General features: G+C 38.8%; 1 protein-coding gene across 4 annotated transcripts in view; it reads left to right on the plus strand.

Annotated features, from left to right (window-relative positions):
- Ghr (growth hormone receptor) overlaps window positions 1-9,929 on the plus strand; it is a 246,328-nt gene extending 236,399 nt beyond the window's left edge. For 3 of the 4 annotated variants that reach the window (XM_028875569.2, XM_028875570.2, XM_037209416.1), the window contains exons 7-10: window positions 1,263-1,428; window positions 3,312-3,402; window positions 6,687-6,756; window positions 6,964-9,929. In XM_028875569.2, coding sequence (XP_028731402.1) covers window positions 1,263-1,428; window positions 3,312-3,402; window positions 6,687-6,756; window positions 6,964-7,941 — 1,305 coding nt within the window. In that variant the 3' untranslated portion in view covers window positions 7,942-9,929. Of the gene's footprint in view, window positions 1-1,262; window positions 1,429-1,691; window positions 1,966-3,311; window positions 3,403-6,686; window positions 6,757-6,963 lie in introns of those variants that run through there. The other variant, XM_037209417.1, reaches the window with a different exon arrangement.
- The last annotated feature ends 10,599 nt before the right edge of the window (window positions 9,930-20,528 follow it).

Consider the following 20,528-nt stretch of genomic DNA (forward strand, 5'->3'; position numbering starts at 1 on the left):
TTAGAGGAAAGCATCATGATAACATGGATCTTGGGTCTGTCTCTCTGAAAGCAATCCTAATAGGCTAACACTCTACTCTCGCTGCCTTTATCTGAGAGGGGGAACATCCTAACTAAGAATTGTGAAACGCTGATATTCAGTGCCCAAAGTCTCCAGTGACTTTCTGTTATATGCATTTTCCTGGGGAGATGTGACCGAACATCCATTCCCTCTAGAGAGGGTACCAATGACAGATCAATAAAACTGTTCCACCTAATTCTAATTTGCTGTACCAGTGAGTTTATTGAGTGCTGGAAAGAGGATAAATGAAGTTTCCCTACAGGACTATGAATGACTCAAATGCAGCTACGCTCACAGGGTAGCCCACCACAGCGTAGGTGATGGATGAGTCACAAAAGCTACATCCCGGCTGCCCCCGCACAGCTTGCAGGAAGCTGAGCGGATAGGACAGTTCCCTCTCCCCGGGAATCGTTACTGTGTACATAAACCCTTGTAGAAGGGCCTTGTGGATCATCTTGGTTTCATGAACTCCCAGCCTTCTGAGTGTTGCTAACTTCCTAAGCCTGAAGACCCTCCTTCCAGGAGATAAGGTTTCCATTCAGAGGAAAGAGCTACACAACACTTTCTGAGGAACTGACTTCTGGCATAAATAAAGTGTGTAGCTGCTTCTAATAAAATCATTTGACATTTTGAGACAACTGTAGTATTTCTAGGACTGTTTTGAATTCTGTGATTATTAATAAATGACTAGCCAGATTTTCCAGGGAATACATATTCTACAGATATATAATTTGCTTGTGGCCATAATTTGCTTTGGTGTGGAACTATGGGATTCCTGTTCTAATTTATTGCTCTATACAAAACTGTAATGTCCTAGATAAGTAGGTAACATAATTGTGGTCCTCTTTATAGCTCGGCCATGCTTTAGTCTGTTATAACTTAATCTTAGTAGACTACTTAATGACCTAATGCAAAGGCATAGCTGTATTTCTTTAAGCAAATGTATATCTTTGTGTTTATACTAAAAGAAATTTGAGGATTATTATTATTACTTTAACAAAATTATTATTTTTTAACAAAATTATTCTTTATATAATTTGTCTCAGTGTGTTTTATTTAATAGCCAACTCCCTCTGGACATGTTAAAATATTACACACTTTCTAGAAACCTGGTTTGAAGAGAAAAGAAAAAAACGCATGAAGAATTTGTGCATTGAGTTGTTGATACTTGAGCAATATGTTTTTATATTTTGTTTTGAAAGACACGCCCCCTAAAGACAACATCAGTTCCACTGTACTCGCTGAAACTGGAAAAGGAATATGAACTGCGTGTGAGATGCAGACCCCACAACTTTGAAAAGTACAGCGAGTTCAGTGAGGTGCTTTATATAACATTTCCTCAGTTGAATGCATTGACATGTGAAGAAGGTAAAGTGTGTGTGTGTGTGTGTGTGTGTCAATCGCGGGGGCGGGAGGGGGTGTTTAAATTGCAGCTAGCATGACTTTTGGCAATATAGCAGCTAATATATGCCTACACTGTTAGTATATTGTCTAGGGCAATATACCCTAGTTTCATATATCAGGAGCAAGACATTGAAGTCACTATCTCTAGATATATGCATTGAAAGAAAAAAAGAGGAGGGACTAGAAAGATGACTCGGTGGTTAAGAGCACTTCCTGTTCTTCCACAGGACCCAGGTTCAATTCCCAGCACCCATATCAAGAGATTGACAACCACCTGTAACATCAACTCCAGAAGATCCTCCATCTCTAACCCTTGCTGGCACCTGTACTTGCATGCACACATACACATAATTAAAAAGAATAAAGTAAATTTTAAAGAAATAACAAAAGGATTTCATTTCCAAATTGTTTGACTTAGGAAAGGTCCGAGGGCAGGTGGAAACGCAGATGAGGAACAGGGTGTTTGTTCATGAACAGTAGAATTCTAAGGAAGTATTTTTTTTCTTTTGTATATTTCTTTGTATCTATGTTTCCAAATTTTTCTACATTGTGTTTGTTTTGAATTTGTATCTGGAAGAAACAAGGTTATCTAAAATTTGGAGATGAGATGGTAGTACTTGTGGGTTTGGGAAGTACAGGGGTGCTGTGTACTTAGAGAAAGCCTAGTAAGCCGTGTGTTGGTCATATTCATGGGATGCATGAAGCCCATGGAGATCCTACACAGGAGAACCACAGAGATGGCTCAGGATTTCTAGTTGTCTGTATTAACAGTAGTTAGTTAGCTTCTGACTCTGTGGTAAGAACATGGGGAACCAACCCCGAGGTAACTGGGGGGCATTTAGTCATAAAGAAAGAGTTGGAGGTTTCACAGACAAATTCTCCCAAGTCTCACAAAATACACAATATCTGTACAATCTCAGGAGAGTGTACATAAACACACAGTTTTAAAGCTATAAAATTGTGTTTACATGCCCAGGTATATCACGGTACTCTGCACTCCTAATTTTGGTATATCGTCAATGTGGGAGCTAAAAAAAAAAATCATTGCAGCTTAAAATATCAAATGGGCGTTTACTTAGGTTTAACAAGAACAGTTTCTTATGAGCACTGCAGCCCTGGTGGTATTCCTTAGACATTTGAAGAAGCTTATAGGTTTGATTTTTATGCAACCTGTTTGAAACCTGTTTGTACTTTTCGTTTTGAATTTTTTTATAATAATGCACTTTTTGAAATTATAGTATGACTACATCCTTTCCCCCTTCCTTTTCCTCCAACCCTCCCATGCTCCACCACCATCACCACCACTTCACTATTCTTGACCTCTTTTTCTTTTCTTTTCTTTTTTTTTGGGGGGGGTGTTCTTTTGTTTTTGTTGTTGTTGTTTTTGAGGCAGAGTTTCTCTGTGTAGACCTGTCTGTCCTGGCACTCACACTGTAGACCAGGATGGCCTCAAACTCACAGAGATCTGCCTGCCTCTGCCTCCAAGTGCTGGGATTAAATGTGTGTGCTGTCATGCCCAGAGGCCTCTTTTTCTTTAACTGTTTTTACACACACACACACACACACACACACACACACACACACACACACACACACCACAGGGTTGTTTAGGGTTTTTTTTAATGTAAAGGGTTTTACATTTACAGCAGACAAGCATGTTGTATCCTTAGGACAGAAAAAAAAATCCAAAATCATCCCATTGTGTTTCCATGGTTATCAAGTGAAACATTAACTTTGCCCTATGAATTCAAATTAACAAATGTTTTCAAGTGGGAAAGGAAGGTGCCATGTAAACTTTGCTTCAATTATTCATAATTCTGTTAGTGAAGTATTCTTTCCTGTTTTAGATTTCCAGTTTCCATGGTTCTTAATTATTATCTTTGGAATATTTGGAGTAGCAGTGATGCTATTTGTAGTGATTTTTTCAAAACAGCAAAGGTAGGTGTGAAACACTCTCTTTAATATGCTTTTGCAAGTTCTGGTTTCCATGTGTTATTTGAAAATTTCTCTTGTACAGTATGAGGGGATATTTTAATTTATCCAGAAATTTGATTTCTGGTGTTGCTTGCACCACATCCATCCTCAGTCTGCAGTGTCCGTCTTAGAAAATGGACAATTTAGATCGGGAAGTCATGTAGCACATTAGGAGGTTTGCACTACGGACTGTGCCTATGTTGACAGCACTTCCTCATCAGAAGAGCTCCCCAAAGGTGCTCAACAAGTCACCCCTTCGCACCAGGACCCCACAGTATCCCTGATCCTTCAGCAGAATCTGTGGCCATCATCACATACCATCTAATTTAACTGACAAACTGAAGCCACCCAGACACTTCATTCTAAGAAACTTTCGCAAGTTTATTCATAAGGTGTTGATGTCAAATAAATTGGGGTGCCATTTAAATTATTTGACCATTCCATGACTTTTATGTTTCACCTACATTGGTAAATTCAGTCAACATTCTTTTCAGGGGTTAAGAAATTCTATTTTGGAGTATCTTGGAGTCCAGAGCATTGGACTATTCAACCACTATTCAACAGCTATTCAACCACTGCTGTTTGAACTATTAATTCTTGAAAGAAAGAGCTGCATCCCCATACAGCAGAAGTGGGAGAATGTGGGGCTGCAGGTCCACAGTGTAATTTTGGTTTCTATTATAGAGTGAGGATTTTGCTATAAGGTATGGGATTTTGTGAGACTCCTAGCAGTGGGAGTGGGGGTGTCTCTGACTCTTTTGCCTGTTCTTGGAACCCTTTTCCTTCTAATTAGGTTGCCTTGTCCAGCCTCAATTTGAGGACTTTTTTACCTTGTCTCATTGTAGCTTGTTTTGACCTGCTAGGCTGTGTCCTTTGGAGGCCTGCTCTTCTCTGAAGAGGAAACACAGAAGGAGTTGATCTAAGGAGGAGGGGAGCTGGGGAGGGGGGGGCTGGGAGGAGGAGGAAGGGTAAACTGTGGTTGGGACGTATTGTATGAGAGAAGAGTCTGATTTCAACCGCAAGAAAAAAAAATGAACCTTCTGGCTTAGCACTGAATGTTGAGGTGTGCAGTAAGCTAGGCCAATCTTCCCGTTTCTGTTTCTTCACGATCTGAAGCAGAGGGACAGCTCTCCCAATTGAGGAGACACACAGCTTAAAGCCATCACCATTCATCCTAATAATAGCACAGTAACCCGTCGGATCCATTGATTTACACAACTAGCTTGGATCCTTGGAGTTTGGGGGTCTCTGTGGCTTAAGATCATCACAACTACAGAAAGCCACTACCATCTGCCCAAACAGGTCATGCTCTTCAGAAAGAAGACATGTCATGGAATCAGACACCAGCTATTTGGGAATCTTTGTTTCGTATAATTGAGGTTACCTTAATTTTTATATCTTTGAAAACTTGAAGGATGCATTTACAGACCAAACAAGAAAGCAACACGGCATAGGGCAGACAGCCTGGCTTTGGAGCGATCATCCTGGGCCTGAGAACCAGCTCTACCGATGCTCTGGCATGACTGGAGTGCACAGATGACGTCATTTCTGTAGTCAGACGTTCTTTGAACCACCAGCTCCTGAATAATGACACAGAGACTTTTTATTAATTATGAAAGCTTGATCTTAGCTTAGGCTTGTTCCCAACTAGCTCTTACAGCTTAAACTAACCTGTTTATATTAATCTATGTTCTGCCACATTACGGCTCCTCCTTACTATACATCCGACTTCCTCCACATCTCGCTGGCAAATCTCCGCCTGATTCCTCCTCTCTGCCGCCCCCCCCCCCGCCCCCTGATTCCTTTCTCTGCCCAGAAGTCCCAGCTACCCTCTCCTGCCTACCTGTTTGCCGTTCAGCTCTTCATTAAAGCAATCAGAAAGTGCCTTAGGCAGGTGAGGTAAAACAGAGACATCTTCCCACAGTGTGATCAAATATCCCATAACACATCTCCCTTCCTGGTAGTTGTAAAGATTAGATGAATTGTTTAATGCACAAGTCAATCATCTTGTTCTATGAAAAAAAAATCATCATGTGCTGAGGTTGTAAGCTCTGGGGACCATATCTGTATCACAGGCGCTCAGTTCCCCCACTGAGGTATGGAAGCATCGGAGCTCATTGTAGTAGTTTTAAGGCATCAACTCCAGCTGCGCGACCAATCGATGGCTTCTTCCAATTTGTTCAGGAAATGCTGACTGAGCCGCTTCCAGGCACTGAGCAATAGAATTTCAACAAGACACAAAATTTGTAGAATAAACGCTGAAATTAATTGCAGTCAAAAACAATTTCAGGGACTAGAGAAGTGGCCCAGCAGTTAAGAGCGCATACTTCTCTTGGGGAGGACCCAGGTTCAATTCCCAGCACCCACCTAGGGTGGCTCACCTCTGCCTCTAACTCCAGCTCCAGGGGATCTGAAGCCCTCTTCTAGCCTCCCTAGGTACCTACTCATCTGTGGAATATATTCACCGGGAGACACATAAAATAAAAATAAAAATAATAAATCTTGAAGGGAGTCCATGAAAGGGGTACAAGAGAGGCCAACTGGGAGAGGCTGGAGGAAAGAGAGGAAGGGGGGAAGCGATGTAATTCAATTTCAATTTAAAACATTAAAAATAAATCTTTTTTAAAAAGAAAAAAATAATTTCAATATTTGAAAGAGAAAATGTAAATACATTATAGGATTATATATATAGATCTATCCTAATTAGAGATAATTCAGACTCACCTGTCCTACTTTGAATGATCCATGCAATATCGTGCTGGTGGGCTATCATCACAAATGTTTTATTGTTACTCTGGACTGTGTGGTGCTGACTTAGTCCCACCCACTCTTTCAAGGGTGAAAATGACTTTGGTTTCACTTTATGGATTGGTTTGTTTTCTTCTTGGTGTTACATGCTTCAAAGGTGTCTTCTTTATAAGTCACGTGGAAGGTGGCTTTAGACAGAGTTGGATGACTCACAGCCAAATACTAAAATTGGCTACTCATCCAAAGCACTAAGCAAAAAGAAAAGAAAATAGAAAAAAAAACACATTTTACCAAAATGATTTTAAATGAAGGTTCTTTTGTGATATTTTTTGTCACCTTCTGTTTAATACTTTCCCTCTCTTTCTCATATTCTGCTTCAATAAGATACAAGAGTACTTAGAATAAATGGTTGTGCTGGCTAGATTTTATTTCTGCCTTTTGAAATAAGAGAACATGGAATTTTTAAGATATGTAAAAATAAAACTTTATTTGTTTTCAAGGATTAAGATGCTGATTTTACCCCCAGTCCCAGTTCCAAAGATTAAAGGAATTGATCCAGATCTTCTCAAGGTAATTAACTCAAAGTTGTGGATCATTCATTTAAGTAATACTTAAAGAATACTGTCCTCTGTTGAGACAGTTTGGATTTTTCTTTGGTTGGTTGTTGTCTTTGGGGTTTTTTATTTGTTTTTGAAAGTTCAATGCATCCTCTTGAAAATTATTTAATTGTTTTTGAGTTGCTTGTCACGGATCTCCACTTTTCTGTCTGCTTCCTAGGAGGGAAAATTGGAGGAGGTGAACACCATCTTAGGCATTCATGATAACTACAAACCTGACTTCTACAATGATGACTCCTGGGTTGAGTTTATTGAGCTAGACATCGATGACGCAGATGAAAAGACTGAAGGGTCAGACACAGACAGACTCCTAAGTAATGCCCATGAGAAATCACTCGGCATCCTTGGAGCAAAGGATGACGATTCTGGACGCACCAGCTGCTATGACCCTGACATTTTGGACCCTGATTTCCACACTAGTGACGTGTGTGATGGTACCTCAGAGTTTGCTCAGCCACAGAAGTTAAAAGAGGAAGCTGATCTCTTGTGCCTTGACCAGAAGAATATGAAGAACTCGCCTTATGGTGCTTCCCTCGGCTCTCTGCACCCCTGCATTACCCTAACAACGGAAGACAAACCACAGCCACTTCTGAGGAGTGAAACTGAGTCAACCCACCAACCTGCCTCCACCCAGATGAGCAATCCCGCTTCACTGGCAAACATCGACTTTTATGCCCAAGTAAGCGACATTACACCAGCAGGCAGTGTGGTCCTTTCTCCAGGCCAAAAGATTAAGGCAGGGATGGCCCAGTGCAACATGCCGCCGCAACCTCAGGTGGCTGCGCCCTGCCAAGAAAATTACAACCTGAACAGTGCCTACTTCTGTGAGTCAGATGCCAAAAAGTGCATCGCTGTGACCCCTCACTTGGAGGCCACGCCATGTGTAAAACCAAGCTTTAACCAAGAGGACATTTACATCACCACAGAAAGCCTTACCACTACTGCCCGGATGTCCGAAACAGCAGAGCTTGCTCCGGATGCTGAAATGCCTGTCCCAGACTATACCACGGTCCACACCGTGCAGTCTCCACAGGGCCTTATACTCAACGCAACTGCTTTGCGTTTACCTGAGAAAAAGAAGTTCCTCTCCTCGTGTGGCTATGTGAGCACAGACCAACTGAACAAAATCATGCAGTAGCCTTTCCTATCTTTAGCCGCAAGGAAATGGCTGGGCATGAATGCCTAAACCAAAACCATGTTTTAAATCTGTGTTGGGAGAGTATGAGGGTGCGTGTGGATTCTAAAACGCCTTTTCCAGAAACATTTATCACAAAGTGGAAAATCAAGAATGCTTAATCAGATAGATACTCCCATTGTGAATTATAAGTATTTTAAAGGATCGTCTCTAAGACTGCTTAGTGGCAGTGATTGTCTGTATTGTGGGTCTTAATTTTGTGATACTAAGCATTAAATAATTAGCTATGTTTCTCATGTATGTAAATCATGCTTTTTGAAAAAGCAAACCAATCAGGTGGCTTTTGCAGTTCAGGAAATCGAATGCAGATTATAGCACAGACTCATTTCTTTTTCTTTTTTAAATAACTGGGAACTAAAATTCTAGGTGAGACGGTAAGGCTAGTTTGGATATGTAAAACATTTATTTTGGCATAAAATTGATAAAGATATTTTTAATAATTTACACTTCAAGCATGGCTATTTTCTAATATACTATACACGTGTTGTAGTTCACAACAATCCATCTAAGGATGTAGCAACTACGGCGTAAAGAGTGTTTAACGCTTTGGCCAATGAACCTAAATAAAAACAAACAAGTTAGATTTTTACAAAGCCCTTTTTATAACTCCCAAATTTTTTTAAATCTAAAATGTCTAATAACCTGCATTATTGGAACAAACTCATTTTAAATGTTTAAACAAATATTTTTTAATTTATAAAACTTAAAATTTTTTGTACAGATCAACATATCACACACCAAACAATAACAGAACTGATATTAATGAAAGACACACTTTCTTCACCAAATTTAAGTTCAAGCCACAGGGCTCCATGCTAAGAGAAGTTGAAGTGAGGGTAGTGTTCTTGGCTAGGATGTGGAAGTGCTGTAGAAGGATGTGGAGCAGGGTTTTGAGAGCCCAGGGATCTGGAGAAGGATGCTCACCGACATGTACAGCACTGTCTCTTCAAACATAGCTCAGTTTTTATAGTAACCTAAGAATTAATACGTACAAAGAGAAATTCACCTGTTGAAGCACATTGGATCAAGCTAACCAGGTAATAGACTAGAAAATTAAAGGCCTAGATCCTTGTCTTCTAATAAAGATATTAGAAGGTGACTTCTAATCCATGGCAAAAAGGGACAGAATACATGAGTCTCTGATCACAAAGGACAGCTCAGAATTAACTAAACAAGTAGCAGACACGTTATCATCAAACCTTTTATAAGGTGTATTTTAAGTTGTAAGAAGAGACTCATCACTTCTTATTTACCTCCCATGAAGACTGGTCTAAGACAAGGTAGAAAAACACACAATATTAAAAAAAATCCCTCTTTGATTCCTGAATAACATAAACATAGCTCTTTAAGTTAGCCCCCTAAAAAGTATATGAGAGAAAGAGGACTGTCAGTCCACTGAAGAATACTTCTCATTTTAAGTATTTTTTTAGAAGCTTGAAACTTTAAAGTTACCTTTAACTTTTCATGGTATTTACCATTTTTCTCAGACCTTTGTGGGGAAACATGCTTAATGTTTAGTGGTTTTCAATTCTCCTTCATGCAGGAGAACTAGTGACAGTCTAGGCTTGGGTGTTTACGGTTCACTGTGTTACTTTATAATAGATTTTTCTACTACCTTGCTGCTACGGTCCCTCCAATGGCTACATGATTTACTTCATATGAAATATCATCAACTTAGAATCCATTCAGCTTAAAGACGTGTGTTTTGATGAACTATCTTACCATTTCACCATAGGCTGACCATGTCTCTATAGCCAAAAAAAAATAGCTAAATACCTCAATCAGTCCCAGAATGTCATTTTTTGGTACTTTGCTGGCCACACAAGCCATTATTCACAGTATGACTAGTTGTGTCCTGCAATCTATATTTAACTTTCTTTTATGTCTGTGGATTTTTTCCCTTCAAAGTTCAATAAATTTATTTTCTTGGATTTCTGATCGTGTGTTTCTATTAATCCCGAAATGAAAGCACCCTGACCCCGACTCTGTACTGAGATTAGCACAGTAAAGGACTGAGCAGTTAGTTTAAATACATCAGCAAGCAGTGGATCACAGAGGAACAGAGGGGCAGGGCATAGTTAAGATATCCTTTTTCTTGTATGGACTGTGTCCTCTCCTTAGCCTACAACTCCATGTGGACAGAGACTTACAGAGCCACGCTACGAGCACATCACAAAAGTTAAGTGGTAAGTCCAAGTTGATGTGAAGTACGTGGGAAATGGAAAGAGGGAGGTGTTTGGCATTATCTCTAAGGCACGTTACTAGCTTGAGTGTGTTAACCTGGAATCAAGGACAACAGTTCTCCCTGGACTCACATATTGACAGAGTCTGTCATGTGGACTCCTTGTCATCATAGGAAGCAGACAATTGGTCTCACGATATTAGTTGCTTTTCTTATTGTCCAAAACAAAAATTGCGACTTGGGGACAAGGTCTGTTATGGTTCACAGTTTAAAGGGAGGGAAAGGCATGGCACCTGGAGTGGCTTGGTCCATGACCATGGAAGCTTGCAACATGACTTGTTCACGTCTTGAAGGATAAGGACACAGAAAGCTCCAACTGGAACTAGAGTCAAATATAACTTTCAGTCCCTGCCCCCACCTACCTAGTTCTGCCAAGAATGTCCCTAGATCCAAAGGTTCTACAACTTCTAAAACTGTGCCACCAGCTGGGAGCCAAGTATTCAAACACATGAGCCTGGGGAGACATAGAAGGTGGGCTTAGGTGGCTTGTGTGGGTTGCAATGGAGCAGGACACATGGAAGGTTGGCTTAGGTGACTTGTGTGGGTTGAGATGGAGTGGGCAGTAAAGCCATGAATCATAGATTCTTACTCTAGGTCTCAGATGGTGAATCACTTGTTCTCAGGCACGCATTAAGTCCTAGGAGATGAAAGGCTGGCATTGGTAAGTCACTGGATTGTTATTTACTGCCTCAGTCAGTTGCATAAACTGCTAAGACTATATATAATACTTAGTGGCTGCATTCAATTAAAAAAAATATTCTATCTGCTGACTTCTGTCCTTTGAGAGGTCATGACCTAACAGAACAATGGTGTGGAGCCTCTTAGATTTCCTACTTGTAAATATACTTTGAGAAATTGTGTCCTTTCACTGGGATATGAGAAGATATTCTGCCTTTGCATTTACAGAAAAGAAACAAAAGATCCCCACTACTGAGAGCACCTGATATTGATTGTTTACATGTGCTCCATAGATCCAATTTTCTAAAGCAGTGGTTCTCAGTCTTCCTAATGCTGTGGCCCTTTAATACAGTTCCCCATGTTGTGGTGACCCCAGCCATAAAATCATTTTCTTTACTACTTCATAACTTTAATTTTGCTGCTACTGTTATGAATTATAATGTAAATACCTGTGTTTCTGATGGTCTTAGGCAACCTCTAGAAAGGGTCATTCAACCTCCCCAAGGGGGTTGCTACCCACAGGTTGAGAACCACTGTTCTAAAGCTAAAAAAGGTTCTTGTCTATTTCAGAATATTAATGGCATATGACTGCATATAGGTTTCTGTATTTAAATATCTCCATGGTTCTATTGAGATATATACCAACAAAAATTTATGTTTTTATAGCAAAATATGTTTGGTCATGTATTTATTTGGGTAAGAAATCTCAAGTGAAACTAGGCATAGTGGTGCACACCTTTACTCCCAGTGCTCAGGAGGCAGAGGCAGGTGGAGCTCTGTGAGTTCAAGGCCAGCCTGTTCTACAGTGTGAGTTCCAGGAGAGTCAGAGCTGTATAGTGAGACCTTGTCTCAAAAGAAAAAAGAAATAAGGAGAGAGAGAGAGAGAGAGAGAGAGAGAGAGAGAGAGAGAGAGAGAGAAGAAGGAAAAAAGAAAGGAAGGAAGGAAGGAAGGAAGGAAGGAAGAAAGAAAGAAAGAAAGAAAGAAAGAAAGAAAGAAAGAAAGAAAGAAAGAAAGAAAGAAAGAAAGAAAGAAAGAAAGAAAGAAAGAAAGAAAGAAAGAAAGAAGAAAGAAATCACAAGCAAAAAAGTTAGACATGGTTAAAATCTAAACTCTTTAGTTTAGAATCCAAGATCTTACATATTATGCCCCCAATCAACTTAGCCAATTTTACATTTAGGAAATGGACATCTAGGGCACTATTTAAGAATAATAATTTGACCTTTGATTGGCATTTAAGCCCACTCTCCTTGGAAAACTAATAAGTATATTGTGTTCACCTTGTTACATAGGTAGAACTTCTCCTGGTCAAAATGACTGGTAAGTCACATGTGAATGGGCTGCAAACTTTAAAATTTAGAGATATACCATACTCTAAACTTCAGTATGACTCCTGTAGCTGAGCATGTGCCCTGTGGGGAACAGTGGAGGTGATGCTTACAGAACTGTAAAAAAAAAATGGGCTATTAATACCACTGGAGTGAAAGCTTCTAGGCCTAGGAGGCCCCTTCACTAGCCTTGAGACTTCTACCCCTTGCAAATAGGCTGTCACTTGGGAAGGAATGAAAATAAAATCCCCACTGGACAGCTGTAGAACCAGCTGTTCTATGGACTGTTGCCAATGGTGTGATTCCAAAGCAGAAAGCTTGTTGCCACTTCTCTACATCCTTCTGAATAGACTAAGACCAAGTGTGTTCTGTGACCATCTGGTGGCTTGTTGGAGCTTAAATGGTCCCCCATGGATGTATTTGGAAACACTTGCCATTTCTTGAATAAAGTTTGTGGTTTCCAAGCTCTGCATTCTTTCTCAACAAGAAAAAGCTCCCACGTAACAAATGTCTATCAAAATCCTTCTTCAATCAAGGTTCAGTTCAAATGCCTCCATGTAGAATTGATTTTCCGATTCCCTCCAGCTTTAAATGATCATTCTCTTCTCTGAACCATTTTTCATTGAGTTTATCATTTCTTGCCCTTTAGTTTGCCTACCAGCCATTTAGGATAGGGTTACATACATACATTTCCTAAGAATACCTGACCCTAAAATGTTTTTAAATGAATAATTTAAAAGTAAAACAATTTTAGAAAATACTTTAAGTTATACTCATCTCTGGGACAGCCATGACACATTTTTAGATTTTTAAACAAATTAAAAAATAAACTTAACACGTTATTTTTTAAATTTACTTAAAGATGAAATACACCACATAGGTCAGAGATGTGGTAGTTCAATTCCAGGCGACAGTAAAAAGTGAATATTGCAATAAAGGAAGTCACACAACTTTTTGGCTTCCCAGTATATATAACAAGTTATTGATACTATGCTGTGCTCTATTGAGTGGACAGGAATGTTATTTCTTAAAAATGCATAACCTTTAAAAATTTTTATTTGCTTTATTGTCATCTGAGTCTTCAGGAAATCATATCTTTCTTCTGGTGGGGTGTTCTGCCTTATACTGATGGCTGATTGACAGAGAGGTTGAGTTGAGTGTCTGTGGCAGTTTCTGGAATCGAGGCAACAGTGAATTCTTCCACTCATTTCTCTGTTGTTGATTTATGTTTTTTTTTTTTTATTCTTTATTATGCTTACACTGAGTTTGTTTTATCTGATTTTTACTTACCATATAGGATAGCTCAAGACTTTTTTTTTTTTTTTTTTTTTGAATTTATACCTAATGTGTTTTTTCTTACTTTTTTCTCTGTGTCTGATTTTTCACTTCGCATACTCATTTTAAACCAACCAAGTTTTAGTGTTGCCATTATGTGTAGAGTGTCATTTACAGGAGCATGGGCAACCTATCGGACAGCCCATCCCTGAAGTAAATGGACAGTTCCCTCCCCTAGCAACCATCAACACAACACAACAAAAAACTTTTTCTTATTTATAAGCAACTCCGCATCCATTAAACCCTTAGCAACTCACATCCTTCAAGCTCAACTTCTACTTCTACCTCTCTGTTTTACCATGTCAGTAATTTCTTCCTCACTGACATCTTGAACCCTTCAAAGTTTCCCATGAAGATCGGACAAAACTTCTTTCAAATTCCTATTAATTTTGACATTTTCACCTCCTCCCATGAATCATAAATGTTAATCGAGCCTAGATTGTGAATGCTTTCTGGAAGATTCTCAGCTTACTTTGCCCACATCAACCAGAGGAATCCTTACCTATATCTACTATCTCTGACTTTTTGAAATATGTTCCTTAAACAATAAAAATCAAAGTTAGAAATCACTGCTTTATCCATGCACTACAGAATTGGCATCATGGTCATAGGCATGTAATCAACATGAATCTCCTTGTCATCTCCAAAAGAGCCCTTAACTAACCAGATGCACTGTCAACAAAGAGCAAGAGTTAAGTTTTTTAATACACTAGTAATTTTAATTTATATTATCATTAGTAGTTTGCATTCATTATATGTATTAATGCTGTCTCATTATATTTATTAATGGGGCCCAGTATAATATTTTAATACATACATTCAACGTGTATTTATTTACCTACCCCTCTTTCTCCCCAACCTCTGGTGACCACAAATTTGAATTCAGGACTTTAAAAAATATCTTGCACTTAAGAAAGAATATGTGATACTTATCTTTTTGTGTCTAACTTATTTTATTTACATCATTTTCAGGAATATGGGTGTAACTGGAAGTCATTACTTTTTAATCACTTTATTATAATGAATTCATAAATAAAAATATCACACAGCTAGATTAAGGAAGCCACTCATACATTTGCCATGTCCCAAACGCTATACATCTCAGTGGACTTCTGTAACGTTAGAATACATATCAGAATACACATGTACACCTGTGATAAACACGCAGTTCTTTTCTCTCTCTGAGTTTGGATGCCTTTGCCTAACATTGTACTTTCTAAGCCCGTTTATTTTCAGTCACATTTAATTTGTCTTTGCTGCTGAATTCCTTTGTATGTATGCCACATTCTCATTCATTGGATGAACGTCTAAGTGGGCTCCATTTCCTTACCATCATAAATAAAACAGCAATAAACACAAATGTGCAATATCTCTGTGGTAGAAAATAGGAATCTCTAGGTATATGCCCAGGAATTAAATAACCAAATCACATGGTAGTGCTGTTTTTAATTTTGTTAGGAACTTCTAAGCTGCTTTCCATGATGTCTGTATTAGTTTACATTCCCATCAGCAGAGAATTAGGGTTCCTCTTCCCTCACATACTTTTTAATATTGGCTGTCAGGTTCTTAGTGATTCTGACTGGAGTGTGGTGGTAACTCAAAATAGTTTTAATTTGGAATTTACCAAATGATTAGGCATATGAAACACTTTTTAAAATAGTTATTGGCCACTTGAGTTTCTTCTTTTGAAAACTGTAAAGACTTTTCGTACTCCTGGATTGGTAGAACTTGTATCCTGAAAATGACTATACTACCAAAGTTAAATTAAAGATGCAATGCAATACCCATCAACACCCCAAAGTCACATATAGAACAAACAATCCAAGTATTCATATGGAACAACAAAATATGTATATATAAATAGCCAAAGCAATCCTAAGAAGTAAAAATGCAGCTGCTAGTATCATGATACCCAGCCTTGAGACTATACTACAAAACTAGAGTGATAAAGATAGCCTAGGTACTGACATAAAAACCAACTGGTAGACAAATAGAAAACATAATTGAATGTAGAAATAAGCTAGTAAATTTATGGCTTTTGAAAAAAAAAAGAAGCAAAAACATTCAGAGAGAAAAGATAACCTATTCAGCATGGTGCTAGCAAACTATATAGGCCCTGGCAGAAGATTAAGATTGGATTCAGTATGTCACCTTGTACAAAAATCAATTTGAAATGGACAAAAGATCTAAATAAGAATAATGGAACAGGAAGAACAAATTTGGGTGGGGGAGCATTGGGCAGGGTAGAGGATGGAATGTCAGGAAGGACAACACTAAAGACCTTTCAAAAAAGATAAATGAAAACCTACAATTGTAGAAGCTTCCTAAATACATATTCCTACATATTATATATGTACACATATATAGTATACATGTATAGAAATGAGTTAAAACAAACTTACCCTGTAACAGGACAACAATAACCCCACTAGACACTACTAAAAGGCCCAGTGCCAGGAAGAAATTACTTTTTTAAAGTTCTTGGCCACTGAGGTCTCATAGACCTCCAAATATTACAGGCTATCGCTACTGCTCTTGGTTACCTTCCAGAATTTGATGGTAAGACTCTGTTTCTGAAGCTACTACAAACTCAAATCATAGAACATGGCAAAATCAAGCCAGTATGGACTTATAAGCTTCATCCCTATTGGCTAGCCTTTATGGTAGTGAAAGGTACTATGCAAACTACTGGAAGAGAAAGATAATCATCATCCCCAGCTATGAATCCTGAAAGATACAAAAATGACTCATATGGTGAGACATGCCCATGTAATAGTAACATGAACATCACGGGAGTAACCATCCACTTTCTGATTGGATTTAAGTTCCAATTCACATGATGAAATCTATACCTCGACCCATTATCAGGATAAGAACCTATGGCTATCTACTGAATGTGCCTCCCCATGAGAGGCCTTGTCTTCTTATGGGAGGAAGTGAGGGATGGGTTGGGAGAGGAGGCTGGGAGGTGGGAGGAGGGAAGAGGGGGATCTTTGGTGTGTAAAATAAATGAAAAAAATTTCTTAATAAAAAAAAAAGAACCTATGGCCAGACAACTCATAGGCCTTAAGGGAGAACTTACTATTATTCTCTAAATGGACATAGTATTAAACAGTTCCTAATGATTAAACTCATAGATCAATGTATATCTCAACCCTCATCTGAGAAGCTTCTGTTTGCAGTAGATGGTGATTAAACAGCAAGAAGAAAGAGACACTGGGCCTGGCTTTGGCTTGAGTATTTAAAACTTCAAAACCCACGCCCCAATAACACACTTCCTCCAACAAGGCCACACCTCCTAATCGCTGTCAAATAGTGCCACTCCCTAATGACTAAGCATTCAAATATATAAAGACCATTCCTATTCAAACCACCATACACGCATATATATGAGCAATACTAAAGACTCAGCATAATGATTTATATATACATGTGTATTAATAGATATAAACTTATATATGTGTATGTAAAATAATTAAAGAAGAGGTCACAAAATTAAGAGGGAGTGGGAGTGTATGATAGTGAATATAGTACTCATTACATGAAATCCTCAAAAACTGTTACAGGAAAACAAGGAATGTGTGCCAAGATATTGTGATTGGTTAGAACTTTCTGAATAGAACGTCAAAACCCAGAAATTAGCCCCAAGTACCAACAGATGAAACTACACAAAACCAAAAAGTTTCTGCACAGGAAGCTGGAAAGACAATTCAGTGGTTAAGAGCACAGACTGCTCTTCCAGAGAACACCAAATGGATTCCCAGCACCCACATGCCAGCTCACAATTGTCTGTAACTACAGTTCCAGGGAATCCAGTGCCCTCCTGAACTCTGTTGGCACTGAATGCACATGGTGTACAGACATACATGCAGGCAAAACAATCATACACATAAAACATACATAAATAAATTTTTCTTTAAAGCTTCTGCATTGCACCAGGTGATGGTGGTGCATGTCTTTAATCCCAGTACTCGGGAGGCAGAGGCAGACCGATCCCTGTAAGTTCAAGGCCAGCCTGGTCTACATAGCTAGCTCCAGGACAGGGTGCAAAGCTACACAGAGAAACCCTGTCTTGAAAAAAATAAAGTGTCTGCATCACAGTAATATATTTTAAAGGTTTTTCCTGAGCAGCAATTCTCAACAGTGAACTTAAAATACTCAATAAACCATGTGGTGAGCACATGCACTGTCTAGGGTTTATTATTCCACTGATAAAGTAAAAGCACTACAAATTAAGTAAGATTCTAGAAGGTTCTTCATAATAGTAAATGAATACTGTCATAGAATAAAAGCATCAAGCTACAAGTCCTCTAACAAAACATTTGGGTTGCCTTTTGACACTGTGAAGGTGGCCATTGATTTCTCCTCAGTGATTATGACATTCCTAGGTGACATCTCTCAAAATAAAGCAGTCTTGTGTACATTTCATATTTGTTACTTCATGTAGCCACCTTCATTGGTTATCTGGGGTCTTCTGAATGGCTTGCTCCGGTTTCTGTGCCCACACTTGCTGCATCCCTTGTACACTCATGTTATGAAAATGACTCCTCTTCAGGCTTCACAAAGACCCTCTGCTGTGCTTTGCATTCTAAACCTTCTGTAGCCTCCTCACCTCTCCCAGCCTTCAAAGAATCAAAGAGACTTAGGTTTCCTCTCTGCCCTAGACTCTGCCCCAAGAGAACATTGTGGCTGCTTTGATCTTCTGTGCATTGTGCTCATGCTTTTTCTGAAGCAACAATAAGACTATTTCATGTTCTCAGTCACATGAAGCGTTTATAAAGTTCTGTCTGTCCACTGCTGAAATTTCAGCATCTGCCACTCAAGACAACTGCTCCTCACCTGTTCCAACTCTACTCCACCAAGGCAATGCAAATCAGTGCAAACATTCCCTTCCACGTTCACAGCTCGGATAAACACTTGATGCCAAAAAAACTAGCTTTTAGCTTATCTTTTAACATTCCTTTCTCACTAAATGATGTTACTTCTGGTTTTGATTTAAAGTGAGAAATACACACTTTTTCCTTTCACTTGGAGTTCCAGACACCACTGAAGAATTATTAACTGACCTCACTTTCTTGCTTCTTCACCCTTTGAATAAGACCAAGTGCAGTCATTGGCTCAATATTGTTGCTTCTTAGGGAATAAGGTGGCCTGAGGAAAGGGAGAGTGGGGGAAATGTCAGTCAGTGACGCAGTTAGCTCACAAAGCATTCTTCAGTTAAGTCTAATACAGGTGTAGTTTATGGTATCTTACAGATGGGGTAATCTCTCCGACCTGACTTCACTGCCAGTTCCCCAAATATAAACACACACAAAAGCTTATATTAATTACAGAATGTTTGGCCGATGGTTCAGGCTTATTACTTAACTAGCTCTTACATTTATATTAACCCGTTTCTATTCATCTCTGTATTGCCATGTGGCGGTGGCTTTACCAACCCTCTGGCATCTTGCTTCTTGGCCAGCTAGCTTAGGTCTCTCCCGACTCCACCCCTCTTCCTCTCAGTCCTCAGTTTGATTGTTCCACCTAACCTTATCCTGCTTTGCCAAGGGCCAACACAGCTTTATTACTAACCAATGAGAGCAATACATATTCACAGTGTACAGAAGGATCACCCACAGAGACCATGACAGGTAGAATAGTAATAAAAAGTTTGAAATAGGAGAATTATCATGATATAACACAGAGACATGAAGGGAAAACATACAGTTGAAAAACTGAAATAGATTTGCCTAACACTGGGTGCAATAAACTTCCAAATTCATAAAACATGCAATAAAGACAAAAGCCATAAACAAGGTATGTCTGCAATTGTAAAATATCCATTATTATGTTTATTATTAACCCTTCAGAAAATCTGTTCTAAAAAAGAATAACATGGCTGGTACAAAATAAAACAATGAATTCCAGAGGGATGCAAATTTGAATAAAGCATTTTTATATGCTCTCATTAAACTTTTATCCTGTAAAACTCCCTTTTAAAAGGCAAAGCAGCTGCAGTTGAAGTAATCAAAGAGTCTTTTCATCTCAGCTCAGGTAGATTTCGTATATGGGATGATACTTTTCTAAAGGCTTAGAATATTCATTATCTTCTCTGTGTTGCTTTGCTGAGACAGAGTTGGCATTTCCCTACTCCTTTAGCCCAAAGACTATGGGGAGATGATTAGTGCAAGATTTGTCAACATTAATAAATTCCTGTCCTTACTTGGGACTTCAGGCTTTGTCTGAAATCTGAAGCTCACAATGCTGGGAAATGCTTATGTTGCTCCTTATAGAAGGAACATATTCACTGTGAAACTGCAGGACAATATGGACCTGTAACAGCCCAAACAAAAATGATCCTCACTCCTGCCTGCTAAGTTAAAAAAAAAATCACCAAGATAGAGCTTCAAACTTAATGGATTTTTGCATTACAGACCCAGGAAGCTATCTTTAAAGGAACACACAGAGAACAATTTTCCATTGATGTTTTTAATAATGTCTATGTGGTTGTTCTGTGGGCATTAAGAGATGCCAGCAGCATTTGATAAAGGAATGAAACACCCTGTCAGGAAATTGTTTTCAATTTGTCTTTCCCAACAGAGCAATATGTGAATACCTGAAGAAGGGAGGTGCTTGTTGCCCACCTTTGTATGGCAGCACATAGCCAAACTGGCAGACAGATCCCATTTTATAGAGTATGTTTACCTATGTTATTTCACCTAAATAAACAAATCAGTTGTAAGCAAGTCACACATTAATTTTTAATACTTTATGGAAGAAAAGAAAAGCAATGTTCAGAAAATGTAAACGATTTATCTAGTTAATCAACTAAGTGACTGAGTCATGGTAAAGACTCGGCACCTATGACTGGTTGAATTTCTAGAAATAAGGCAAACTAAATATGACTTGATAGAGGAAAAACTTCTAAAATGGTTCACAATGCTAAGAAAATTAAAAATCAATTGCT

The sequence above is a fragment of the Peromyscus leucopus genome, chromosome 11 (genome assembly GCF_004664715.2).
Source record: "Peromyscus leucopus breed LL Stock chromosome 11, UCI_PerLeu_2.1, whole genome shotgun sequence".
In the NCBI taxonomy this organism is placed as follows: domain Eukaryota; kingdom Metazoa; phylum Chordata; class Mammalia; order Rodentia; family Cricetidae; genus Peromyscus; species Peromyscus leucopus.